The following is a 12,597-nucleotide window of genomic DNA, read 5'->3' as shown; positions in this document are numbered from 1 at the left end:
TGGTAGCGCCTCCATGCTCTGGACACTACGCTGACAGACACAGCAAACCTTCTTGCCACAGCTCGCATTGATGTGCCATCCTGGATGAGCTGCACTACCTGAGCCACTTGTGTGGGTTGTAGACTCCGTCTCATGCTACCACTAGAGTGAGAGCACCGCCAGCATTCAAAAGTGACCAAAACATCAGCCAGGAAGCATAGGAACTGAGAAGTGGTCTGTGGTCACCACCTGCAGAATCACTCCTTTATTGGGGGTGTCTTGCTAATTGCCTATAATTTCCACCTTTTGTCTATTCCATTTGCACAACAGCATGTGAAATGTATTGTCAATCAGTGTTGCTTCCTAAGTGGACAGTTTGATTTCACAGAAGTATGATTGACTTGGAGTTACATTGTGTTGTTTAAGTGTTCCCTTTATTTTTTTGAGCAGTGTAGTATACAGGGAATGTTCTTTACCCATCTGCTACAGTCATAGCATACAGGGAATGTTCTTTACCCATCTGCTACAGTCATAGTATACAGGGAATGTTCTTCCCCCATCTGCTACAGTCATAGCATATAGGGAATGTTCTTTACCCATCTGCTACAGTCATAGTATACAGGGAATGTTCTTTCCCCATCTGCTGCAGTCATAGTATACAGGGAATGTTCTTTCCCCATCTGCTACAGTCATAGTATACAGGGAATGTTCTTTCCCCATCTGCTACAGTCATAGTATACAGGGAATGTTCTTTCCCCATCTGCTACAGTCATAGTATACAGGGAATGTTCTTTCCCCATCTGCTACAGTCATAGCATACAGGGAATGTTCTTTCCCCATCTGCTACAGTCATAGCATACAGGGAATGTTCTAACCCCATCTCATGCAGTCATAGTATACAGGGAATGTTCTTTACCCATCTGCTACAGTCATAGTATACAGGGAATGTTCTTTACCCATCTGCTACAGTCATAGTATACAGGGAATGTTCTTTCCACATCTGCTACAGTCATAGCATACAGGGAATGTTCTTTACCCATCTGCTACAGTCATAGTATACAGGGAATGTTCTTTCCCCATCTGCTGCAGTCATAGTATACAGGGAATGTTCTAACCCCATCTGCTACAGTCATAGCATATAGGGCATGTTCTTTACCCATCTGCTACAGTCATAGCATACAGGGAATGTTCTTTCCCCATCTGCTGCAGTCATAGTATACAGGGAATGTTCTAACCCCATCTCATGCAGTCATAGCATACAGGGAATGTTCTAACCCCATCTCATGCAGTCATAGTATACAGGGAATGTTCTTTACCCATCTGCTACAGTCATAGTATACAGGGAATGTTCTTTACCCATCTGCTACAGTCATAGCATACAGGGAATGTTCTTTCCACATCTGCTACAGTCATAGCATACAGGGAATGTTCTAACCCCATCTGCTACAGTCATAGTATACAGGGAATGTTCTTTACCCATCTGCTGCAGTCATAGTATACAGGGAATGTTCTTTCCTAACACATTTTTCCTTTCTCTATCTCCTCCCTTTCTCTCTTGCTCGGTCTATCCACGTCTTTGTTTTTCCCTCGCTTCCTCTTTTCACAGATTCGCTACGTTTCTCAGACGCAGGGTTTGCCTGGGGAGCATCTGTTGAATGTGGGGACGAAGACGGCACGGTTCTTCTGCAGGGAGTCTGACTCCCCCTACTCAGCATGGCGATTGAAGGTAAGAAGGACCCCTAAGCCCGTAATACATCTCCAGCAGAACCCCCCCCCCCCCCCCCCCCCCAACACCCTCTCTCAACCATTCCATACACTGACCCCTCCTCTCCACCAAAACACACACTGACCCCTCCTCTCCACCAAAACACACACTGACCCCTCCTCTCCACCAAAACACACACTGACCCCTCCTCTCCACCAAAACAACACACACTGACCCCTCCTCTCCACCAAAACAACACACACTGACCCCTCCTCTCCACCAAAACAACACACACTGACCCCTCCTCTCCACCAAAACAACACACACTGACCCCTCCTCTCCACCAAAACAACACACACTGACCCCTCCTCTCCACCAAAACAACACACACTGACCCCTCCTCTCCACCAAAACAACACACACTGACCCCTCCTCTCCACCAAAACAACACACACTGACCCCTCCTCTCCACCAAAACAACACACACTGACCCCTCCTCTCCACCAAAACAACACACACTGACCCCTCCTCTCCACCAAAACAACACACACTGACCCCTCCTCTCCACCAAAACAACACACACTGACCCCTCCTCTCCACCAAAACAACACACACTGACCCCTCCTCTCCACCAAAACAACACACACTGACCCCTCCTCTCCACCAAAACAACACACACTGACCCCTCCTCTCCACCAAAACAACACACACTGACCCCTCCTCTCCACCAAAACAACACACTGACCCCTCCTCTCCACCAAAACAACACACTGACCCCTCCTCTCCACCAAAACAACACACTGACCCCTCCTCTCCACCAAAACAACACACTCCTCCTAGCCCAGCACTGAAAACAAACCTTCATATTATCTCTCACCATCACCAAACATTCTCCCTCAGCAAACAGTCATTACTCCCACCACCCACCAGAGAAGAAAACCCCAACACAAGCATCCTCTTTTCACCGCTTCAACCAACTCTGGAGATGAAGGCTGAAGGGATAAACCAAATCCTTATTGTACTCCCCAACTCGCTCTCTCTCTCCCTCTGTCTCTCTCCCCCTGTCTCTGTCTCTCTCCAGTCGACTGATGAGCATGAGACCGAGACGGGGATGAAATCAAAGGAAGCAAGGAAGTACATCTTCAACTGTTTGGATGACATAGCGCACGTAAGTCTTGTTCCACAGGATGTGGACACCTTCAGCTGGTCTAACTAGACCGTGTTGATGAGTCTCGACTCAGGAAGCCCATGGTCAGATGATGTAGGTCTGAGAGAGAGGAAGTTCACCTTCAGCTGGTCTAACTAGACCGTGTTGATGAGTCTCGACTCAGGAAGCCCATGGTTAGATGAGATGGGGCCGTAGGTCTGAGAGGAAGTTCGCCTTCAGCTGTTTGACTGAAAAAGCTAGAACATGTACGTACATCTCATTGCTAAAAAAAACCCATTCTCACATCTTTAGTCATATGCTAAGTGACATGCTAAGGTTCAGCACCCAACACTTAGTTTGAAAGTCAAGCCTCGGGTGAAACCACAGCTGGAAATTCCCTGACAATGAGATCATGGGTTGAACATTTCCCTGCTGATGTTTTTATGAGCTGGGGGGGATTATGTAGATATGTAGAGACTGGGGATAATGTAGATATGTAGAGACTGGGGATAATGTAGATATGTAGAGACTGGGGATAATGTAGATATGTAGAGACTGGGGATAATGTAGATATGTAGAGACTGGGGATAATGCTGCAGAATGCTGTAGATATGAAAAATGCCTCATCGTTCTCATGTTCCACTTATTACAATGGTTGGTTTGATGTTTTCACTTTTGATAAACTTCTGCAAAATGTCTGGTATTTTTAACATAGGAAACGATTATTCCAGCTTAGCATAGTGACTGTTTATACTGTTTGTCCCCTTAACCTAGTCTCCCTTGACTTGTAAAGCTGGTTTAAAACTTCCTGAGGCTCCAGATGAAATAGACACAAACGTTGGGAAAGATGACAGATGACCAGTTCTCCTGAGCCCTGACCTGCCTCTCTCTCCCAGGTCAACTTGGTGATGAATCTGGAAGGTAGTGACCTGTTGGCAGAGAAGGTGGACCGAAGAGAGTTTGTGGGCCTGCTGAAGAGGATGTTGTGGATCGATGCGGAGAAGAGGATCACCCCCGCTGAGGCGCTCAGCCACTCCTTTATGTCCATGCAACACCTGCTCGACTTCCCCCATAGCAACCAGTGAGTTTCCCCCACTGTCTTTCAGACGGGTTGACCTTTTGGTAGAGAAGAGACATGATGAAACATTTAGTTATTTGTAAAAGGAGGACAAGCATGAAGAATAGCTGGGGCCTGCTGTACTGTGATGAAAATAACTCCACCCCCCTCCTTTCCTCTCTCCATCAGTGTCAAATCATGTTTCCACATCATGGACGTAACCCGGTCTCGTCCCGGTCCTTACGACACGCTCAACCGGAACAAAGCCCCCTTCATCAGACCGGTGACCACGACCACCACCACAGTTAACCTGACCCGGCCCTTCAGCAAGATGGCCGCCATCCACAACCAAGTAAGCAGTTTCACCACATCAATACAGTAGCCGTCACATGGAGGGAAACATTTCAGTTTATATGAATAGACGGCTATATGACAATGTACCACTGCTAGAGCTGTTAGACTGTATATTATATTTGAATGGAGACAGTTTTATCAGACTTCATTTGAGAAACAGCTAGACCAAGGCGTGTTTTTCCCTGACCCAGACCTCCCGGCGTGTTTTTCCCCTGACCCAGACCTCCCGGCGTGTTTTTCCCCTGACCCAGACCTCCCGGCGTGTTTTTCCCCTGACCCAGACCTCCCGGCGTGTTTTTCCCCTGACCCAGACCTCCCGGCGTGTTTTTCCCCTGACCCAGACCTCCCGGCGTGTTTTTCCCCTGACCCAGACCTCCCGGCGTGTTTTTCCCCTGACCCAGACCTCCCGGCGTGTTTTCCCCTGACCCAGACCTCCCGGCGTGTTTTCCCCTGACCCAGACCTCCCGGCGTGTTTTCCCCTGACCCAGACCTCCCGGCGTGTTTTTTCCCTGACCCAGACCTCCCGGCGTGTTTTTCCCCTGACCCAGACCTCCCGGCGTGTTTTTCCCCTGACCCAGACCTCCCGGCGTGTTTTTCCCCTGACCCAGACCTCCCGGCGTGTTTTTCCCCTGACCCAGACCTCCCATCGTGGTTTCCCCTGACCCAGACCTCCCGATGGTCGGAGTGGATGACATGGGGCTTTATCGTCCTCACGTGGAACTGTAGCCGTTCACCTTCGCTGTTGTGGCGACGCCAGGACGTTACGTAGGCTATGTCATGGCAACAGCGCGGGTGTTGCTAAGGAGAGAGATGGTTGAAGTTTGGAGCCATCTGATCCTATTAGACAGATGGGTTCAACTGGCCTCATACTGTCATGTTTTCACTTTGTTATTCTAAATACCGACCAGCTATTTCTGGAAATACAAGTTCATCTTTGTCAATACATTAGAAGTCCGTTCTCATATCAACTGTTGGTACAATGTGAAGGTGATGGCGTCTGAACCTCATATACCACAAGCACAAATTTAAGCCCAATTGAATCAAGTTGATGTATCGACACATCCTAAATTCTAGTGCATCTGTTTAGTATTTACCCTTGGGTGGGGGACAGAATGGGGGGGGGGGGGGGCAGAATGGATGGTCTCTAGTAAAGCCTTGCGTGTGTAAAACGCATCCCCTCTGATGTAGGTGAACTTTGAATCGTTCCAGTTACAGGAAGTATTTGGTGGAAAAATACACCAGATCTCCCAGTATTCACCTCTCAAAGAGTGCTTTGTGTTGACTGTCATGTGTATGGGGGGGCGGTCCCTGTTCTGTGTGGACTTTTTTATTGGCCTTTCCAGACCTTTGATCATGTTGGATTCCTGGTCTAATTCCCTGGATTCAATATTGTAGGCTGGGCACAAGAGGTCAGAGCAGTGACCTCTGAACCACAGGCTTCTGCTCTGTTCTTTGTTTATTCATAAAGTGTCTGAGTAGGACTGCTGATCTAGGATCAGTTTTGCCTTTTAAATTAGTGAATAATAAGATTATATGGACAGATCCTAGATCTGTACTCTTACTCTGATATGCTTGGTGCATAAGGCACTGCTGTTTGGCTCAGACTCCAGACAGGCAGGTCGCCATCTACTGGGGATGTGAGGCTAATGCGGATTATATGTTGGAATCTGTCACAAGACTTACAGTAGGGCGTTTTTAATTGTGGAGAGTCAAAGTTTTGGTATTTTTTGTCTTATTTTCTTATCTCAGAAACACTTTCTTTATGAAAATAGGCCTTGAGGCCACAATTCCCCTTATGTTGTGCTGATGAAATCCCTGTTGATAGACAGTCTGTGTTGATCTAACCCATTAGTTTCTGTACTAGATGTCAGGGGGCTCATGTCTCTGTGTTGATCTAACCCATTAGTTTCTGTAGTAGATGTCAGGGGGCTCATGTCTCTGTGTTGATCTAACCCATTAGTTTCTGTAGTAGATGTCAGGGGGCTCATGTCTCTGTGTTGATCTAACCCATTAGTTTCTGTACTAGATGTCAGGGGACTCATGTCTCTGTGTTGATCTAACCCATTAGTTTCTGTACTAGATGTCAGGGGGCTCATGTCTCTGTGTTGATCTAACCCATTAGTTTCTGTAGTAGATGTCAGGGGGCTCATGTTTCTGTCTTGTCTTCAGGCTTTAGCCCCCTCGGCCCCCTCAGTGATGCACCCTGGGATACCGCTCCAAACAGGAAATGGCCAGTTTGGCTGCAGCGACTCATTTCAACAGGCACTCATCCTGTGCCCCCCAACGATGCAGGGTATGACTTCTTAATTTTTGCCTCTTTCTCCCCCTCTCTTCTCTCTCTTTCTCCTCCCCTCCTCTTTCCTCCCTCCTTTCCATCCATCTCTATAGCAAAATCTACTGACTTGGACTTACTGTGGAACACATGTTTCCCTTTCCGGTCCTCCAGGAATCCCCACTAACGCGGCCAAGCCACAGGGCTTCTCCGTACGCATGGAGACTGCTGTGCCTCTGGTCACCCAAGCTCCCTCCATCCAGCCCCTACAGATCAGACCTGGGCTCATCACACAGGTAACGAGAAGAGATGCGGGAGAGAGAGAGTCCCTAGTATTCGGGCTAGCTGTGATTGAGTGATTCAGACCAACAGAGAAACTGACAGTGATGGAGAATCAGCAAGACACAGCCTGGATGCATTTGTGCTGGGGATGTTTTGAATGTATTCAACTGAAATGTGTCTTCCGCATTTAACCCAACCCCTCTGAATCAGAGAGGTGCGGGGTGTTGCCATAATCGTCATCCATGTCTCCGTCGCCCGGGGAACAGGTCCATGTCTCCGGCGCCCGGGGAACAGGTCCATGTCTCCGGCCGGGGAACAGATCCATGTCTCCGGCGCCCGGGGAACAGATCCATGTCTCTGGCGCCCGGGGAACAGATCCATGTCTCTGGCGCCCGGGGAACAGATCCATGTCTCTGGCGCCCGGGGAACAGATCCATGTCTCTGGCGCCCGGGGAACAGATCCATGTCTCCGGCGCCCGGGGAACAGATCCATGTCTCTGGCGCCCGGGGAACAGATCCATGTCTCTGGCGCCCGGGGAACAGATCCATGTCTCTGGCGCCCGGGGAACAGATCCATGTCTCTGGCGCCCGGGGAACAGATCCATGTCTCTGGCGCCCGGGGAACAGATCCATGTCTCCGGCGCCCGGGGAACAGATCCATGTCTCCGGCGCCCGGGGAACAGATCCATGTCTCCGGCGCCCGGGGAACAGATCCATGTCTCCGGCGCCCGGGGAACAGATCCATGTCTCCGGCGCCCGGGGAACAGTGGGTTACTGCCTTGCTCAGGGGCAGAAAGACAGATTTTTACCTTGTCAGCTTGGGGATTCGATCCAGCAGTCTTTCGGTTACTGGCCCAACGCTCTAACCACTAGGCTACCTGCCGCCCTATACCACTGAATGAATAAGTTTAGATAGCAATAGAAAGCATGGAAACGGTGTTCCTCTCCCTTGCAGCAGACCTGGTCTAACCGCCCCCAGCAGATCCTGCTGCCCGCCTGGCAGCAGGTGACTCCAATGGCGCCCCCACCAGCCACCATGGCGTCCGACACTGTGGCAGGCCCACAGAGACTGGGAGAATGGGGGTGAGTGCTATCTGTCAGCTGCTCTTCAGAGATCGTCAGTGACTAATGAATTTTTTAAAACTGCATTGTATATCAGTCTGTTTTGTTGCTATGCTCTACCCTTGACAACGACTTCTCTGAGAATATAGGACACAGTGTGATGGCTGTCTGTCATACTGATGGAGAATGAGTCACATGCCTCTCCTTTGAAGCAGGCGAGTGAGACCAGTCAGTTAAGTCTCTAATATAGATAATAACCTTTGGCTCGTTACCCCCTGTCCTGTCATTTGCAGGAAAGTGCGTCCCCATGGCAACCATTACAGCTCTATGATGCCCCACCACCATCAGCCGCTCTTAACCAACCAGATGACCATGTCTGCCCACCAGCCAATCAGCATAGGCATCGCACACGTGGTGTGGCCACAGCCCTCTGCTAACAAGAGAAACAAGCCCTGCTTTAACAGGTAAACACACGCGCGCTCACGCACGTACGCACACACACACACACACACACACACACACACAATCTGATCATAAAATCCCCTTCCCGTCATTTATTTCTCCCTAGAAGCAACAATTTCACCTACAACAACAACACCCAAAACTCAGCATGCCAGTCCCCAAAGATGGCCGACACCACGAGGAATGTCCCAGAGGAGAGATTCCCGGAGGCGGGGCGAGCTGCACAGCTAGAACCTGAACCGGAGCAGGAGGAGGAGGCTAGCTGCTGTAAGGCAGGATCAGACTCTGAAGAGCAGTCTGTCTCTTATAAGCAGCGGCAGGCCATGGTGATGTCTGATCTGGCCAGCCCCACTGTCACTGTCATTAGTATCAGCAGTGATGAGGAAGAGGAGGAGGAAGAGAGAACACGGAGACACTCACTGGGGGAGTAAGTAACTCTCAATCACCTCCAAAATCAGTCTCTTCAAATATCCACTACAGTCCACAATCAATCTTTTCAAATATCCACTACAGTCCACAATCAGTCTCTTCAAATATCCACTACAGTCCACAATCAGTCTCTTCAAATATCCACTACAGTCCACAATCAGTCTCTTCAAATATCCACTACAGTCCACAATCAGTCTCTTCAAATATCCACTACAGTCCACAATCAGTCTCTTCAAATATCCACTACAGTCCACAATCAGTCTCTTCAAATATCCACTACAGTCCACAATCAGTCTCTTCAAATATCCACTACAGTCCACAATCAGTCTCTTCAAATATCCACTACAGTCCACAATCAGTCTCTTCAAATATCCACTATAGTCCACAATCAGTCTCTTCAAATATCGAAGTCATTATCGTCTCAAACTCTGTATCTAACTTGTAACTAAAACCCTCTCTTCTCCCCCTCCCTCTTTCTTTCTCACCCCCCCCTTTCTGACCCCCCCCCCCCCCCCCCCCCCCTCTCCCCCCAGGTGTAAGGGCAGTGCTGAGTGTGAGGCGTGTCAGAGCACAGTGAGTATGGAGAGAGTATGTTCCCTCAGCAGTCCAGACAGCACCCTCAGCACCAGCTCCTCTGCCTCAGCCCAGTCCAGCACCTCGCCCTGCAAACGCCCCAACAGGTATGACCCAATGACAACAGCCACACACACATACATGTTGGGCCTTAACTGAAATGTTGCACCTACACCTGTCATACAATTTGACTGCTCCGGTTTGTTACAGTATAGAATGTATACTCTCTGAGTGTGATTGCTCTGGTCTGTTACAGTATAGAATGTATATTCTCTAAGTGTGATTGCTCCGGTTTGTTACAGTATAGAATGTATACTCTCTGAGTGTGATTGCTCTGGTCTGTTACAGTATAGAATGTATACTCTGAGTGTGATTGCTCTGGTCTGTTACAGTATAGAATGTATACTCTCTGAGTGTGATTGCTCTGGTCTGTTACAGTATAGAATGTATACTCTCTGAGTGTGATTGCGCTGGTCTGTTACAGTATAGAATGTATACTCTGAGTGTGATTGCTCTGGTCTGTTACAGTATGTCAGATGACGAGCAGGAGAGCGGTTGTGACATTGTGGACGGCTCGCCTTCCTCCGACTCCTCTGGCCCTAGCAACAGCCCCTTCACCGAACAACGCTACATCGCCGACGGCAACCAGAACCGCGGGCCCCGTGTAGCGTGCGTTGCCCCGGTAACGGAGCCCAGAAAGCCGGCGGTGCGCACCATGGTGGTGCCGCCCATGAGGGTGCAGAATAACAACCCCCACCCACACATCAACGAGACGCTAGGCAACACCAGTAAGCATCTAACACACACACACACACACACACACACACACACACACACACACACACACACACACACACAGCGGACACCTGATTCACCCACAGGAAACAGACAACCGGCTGATTCACCCTAGACGTACACTTGACACACCTGGTTCACACAGCCCTATGGTTGAACAAACAGGTTCAGTAGTCATGAACAGGTGGCCACAGTTCTCTCATCATAGGTAACCACAACAGACACACCTAGCCCAGGGCAGACAGGGCAACAGAAAACACAGCAGGTCACATGTACAGTACACACTGGAACCTGGAACCCAGTGACACAGCAGTATTGTCAGTGATCAGACACACACGGACACAGGGCTAACAGGGTCACAGCGGGTCAGATACCTCGTCACTGCTGATGATGTCTGTTCCACAGGTCACATGGTGTGGGATTACTCCTCGTTTATAGGGCACAGAGGTACTCGCAGGTGATTATGGCTGCAGCCCTGACCTCTCACCTCAGACCTCTTGGCTTCGGCCTCTGGAGTGGACTTGTGTTTCCTGTAGACTGTCTAATCTGGTTGCAGCTGGCTTCTTGTTAACAGCCCTTTCTTTGAATCTATCCTTTATTCTACCTGTGTGGATCTGGAGCTTATGAAGCTACGTATGACAGGCTTAACATCCCCTGGAACGCTTTACAACCTGACTTAGGCCTTCATAGACATGGATGACAACCAGACACACACACACATGTGCCACATTGTGTTCCCTGGCTGTCATTAACACCTAGATGTTTATGAATGCGTTCGTGGGGTGTTACCGAGGGGTTATGTATGTCATATGTAGGCTTCATAACAGCTGTGGTCTTCTCCCTCTGTTCCTGGGGCTGGGCTTTTTTAAGGTCCCTGTTTATAGGTCATTTATAAATCCTCAGTGAAAATCACACTGTCTCCTATGGCCTCATGTCCCAGCCAGGCCCCTCCCATAGCTGACATTCAGAAACACTCCCCAGCTAAAGCCCACAGAAAAGGCCACAACTTGCTATTCTAGTGCTACTAGGGGGGTATTAATAGCCAATGGTATGACCCCCACTATGAATACGAACCAGCTTACTTACCCATTTGGCTTCCATCCCTTCACAAGATCCCAGATCAGTTCTAGTCTATTTATAAACATCCACATGATGCTTGAGGAACAGATGGCACTTGTTAAAGAGCTGTGTTTGGTCAAACCCAGTGGAAGTCAGTGATGAGCATGCAAAATCTCTACTGTCACAATGGCTGATGGATCCTACAGTCAGGGTTTAACTCTACTGTCTGTCTCTGTGGGTTGATGCTGCTGCCTGTCATGATGTCTGTGTTTAAACTCATCCCTCTCTTTCATCTTCCTCTCTTCCTCCCCCATCTCTCTCTCTCCCTCTGTTTCTCTCTTCCCTCCAGTCTTAGAGTCTTTCCAGTTCAAACGGCGAGGTATCCCAGGGCGTCAACCGCACCACTCCATACCCCTCCTCAACCGGCCACAGAAGATCACTGCATTCCAGCCCCAGCAACAGCAGCCCATGGGCTTTGGACAGGTCGGCACACACACACACACACTCGCACTCGCACTCACACACACGTGTGTGTAATATGTGTATGATATCTAACCATCCCTCTTTCTCTCCATGTCCAGCTCCAGCATTACGGCTCCTGCCACCAGGAATGGAATGGAAACTATGCCCACCGGCGCCCGCAGGCCTACATCCCCCCCACTATGCATGGGCACTCCTTTACCCTACCCCACGGCAGCCCCAACCACACTACAGGCCCCCGCCATCACCCCCACCCGCACGGCCAGCATACTCTTCTGTCCTACCCGCCCAATGGGCCCCTGGTCACAGCAGCCCCTGTGGCCCACATCCTGGCCTCCCCTGGGGCTTCACGGCCCGTCCTGCAGCCCGCCTACAGCATCTCTCACCCAGGCGGTATCGTCCACCAGGTCACTGTGGGCATCAACCCCCGGCTGCTGCCCTCGCCCACTATCCACACCCAGGGCCAGTTCAAGGCCCTCTTCCCCCCGCACCCCTACATGGCATCGCCTGCCTACGCCACCTTCCCCCTCAGCCCCACCAAACTCAACCAGTACCCCTACATCTGACAGGGTCCCGGAGCGGCCCGCCCTCCAGATGCACCTCGCGCCCCCCGGGGGCCAAGCGAGCAGAAGGGGCCTTCTTCTCAGAATACACAACCAACAACCACAACATGGTTTTCATGTCCAGAGCCATGGCACAACCACAGAGAAACAAGCTATTTTTATGAATCATGTAGACTTGGGTGCAATTGAACTGTGAGCTATAAAAAATAAAATCACAAAGTTTAGGTGGAGGATGAGGGGACGGGGGCAAGGAAGGAAGGATGGATGGAATGATTGAATGTAGATAAGTAACTCACTCTCTATGTGTTTTGCACATTTAATATACCTTCACATTAGCTCTTCTACCAATACTCCTCAAAAAACAGGTGACTAATCGGG

General features: G+C 49.8%; 1 protein-coding gene across 5 annotated transcripts in view; it reads left to right on the top strand.

Annotated features, from left to right (window-relative positions):
- Positions 1-12,318, top strand: part of hipk3b (homeodomain interacting protein kinase 3b) — a 72,819-nt gene extending 60,501 nt beyond the window's left edge. For 3 of the 5 annotated variants that reach the window (XM_055944301.1, XM_055861083.1, XM_055944129.1), the window contains exons 4-16: positions 1,586-1,705; positions 2,766-2,852; positions 3,728-3,912; positions 4,078-4,240; positions 6,412-6,535; positions 6,689-6,810; positions 7,752-7,879; positions 8,152-8,322; positions 8,427-8,747; positions 9,283-9,429; positions 9,851-10,110; positions 11,526-11,659; positions 11,758-12,318. In XM_055944301.1, coding sequence (XP_055800276.1) covers positions 1,586-1,705; positions 2,766-2,852; positions 3,728-3,912; positions 4,078-4,240; positions 6,412-6,535; positions 6,689-6,810; positions 7,752-7,879; positions 8,152-8,322; positions 8,427-8,747; positions 9,283-9,429; positions 9,851-10,110; positions 11,526-11,659; positions 11,758-12,222 — 2,427 coding nt within the window. In that variant the 3' untranslated portion in view covers positions 12,223-12,318. Of the gene's footprint in view, positions 1-1,585; positions 1,706-2,765; positions 2,853-3,727; positions 3,913-4,077; positions 4,241-6,411; positions 6,536-6,630; positions 6,811-7,751; positions 7,880-8,151; positions 8,323-8,426; positions 8,748-9,282; positions 9,430-9,850; positions 10,111-11,525; positions 11,660-11,757 lie in introns of all 5 variants that reach the window. The other 2 variants (XM_055944217.1, XM_055861178.1) reach the window with 2 other exon arrangements.
- The last annotated feature ends 279 nt before the right edge of the window (positions 12,319-12,597 follow it).

The sequence above is a fragment of the Salvelinus fontinalis genome, chromosome 1 (assembly GCF_029448725.1).
Source record: "Salvelinus fontinalis isolate EN_2023a chromosome 1, ASM2944872v1, whole genome shotgun sequence".
Taxonomy (NCBI): Eukaryota; Metazoa; Chordata; class Actinopteri; order Salmoniformes; family Salmonidae; genus Salvelinus; species Salvelinus fontinalis.
This window is presented reverse-complemented; position numbering and strand designations above follow the sequence as displayed.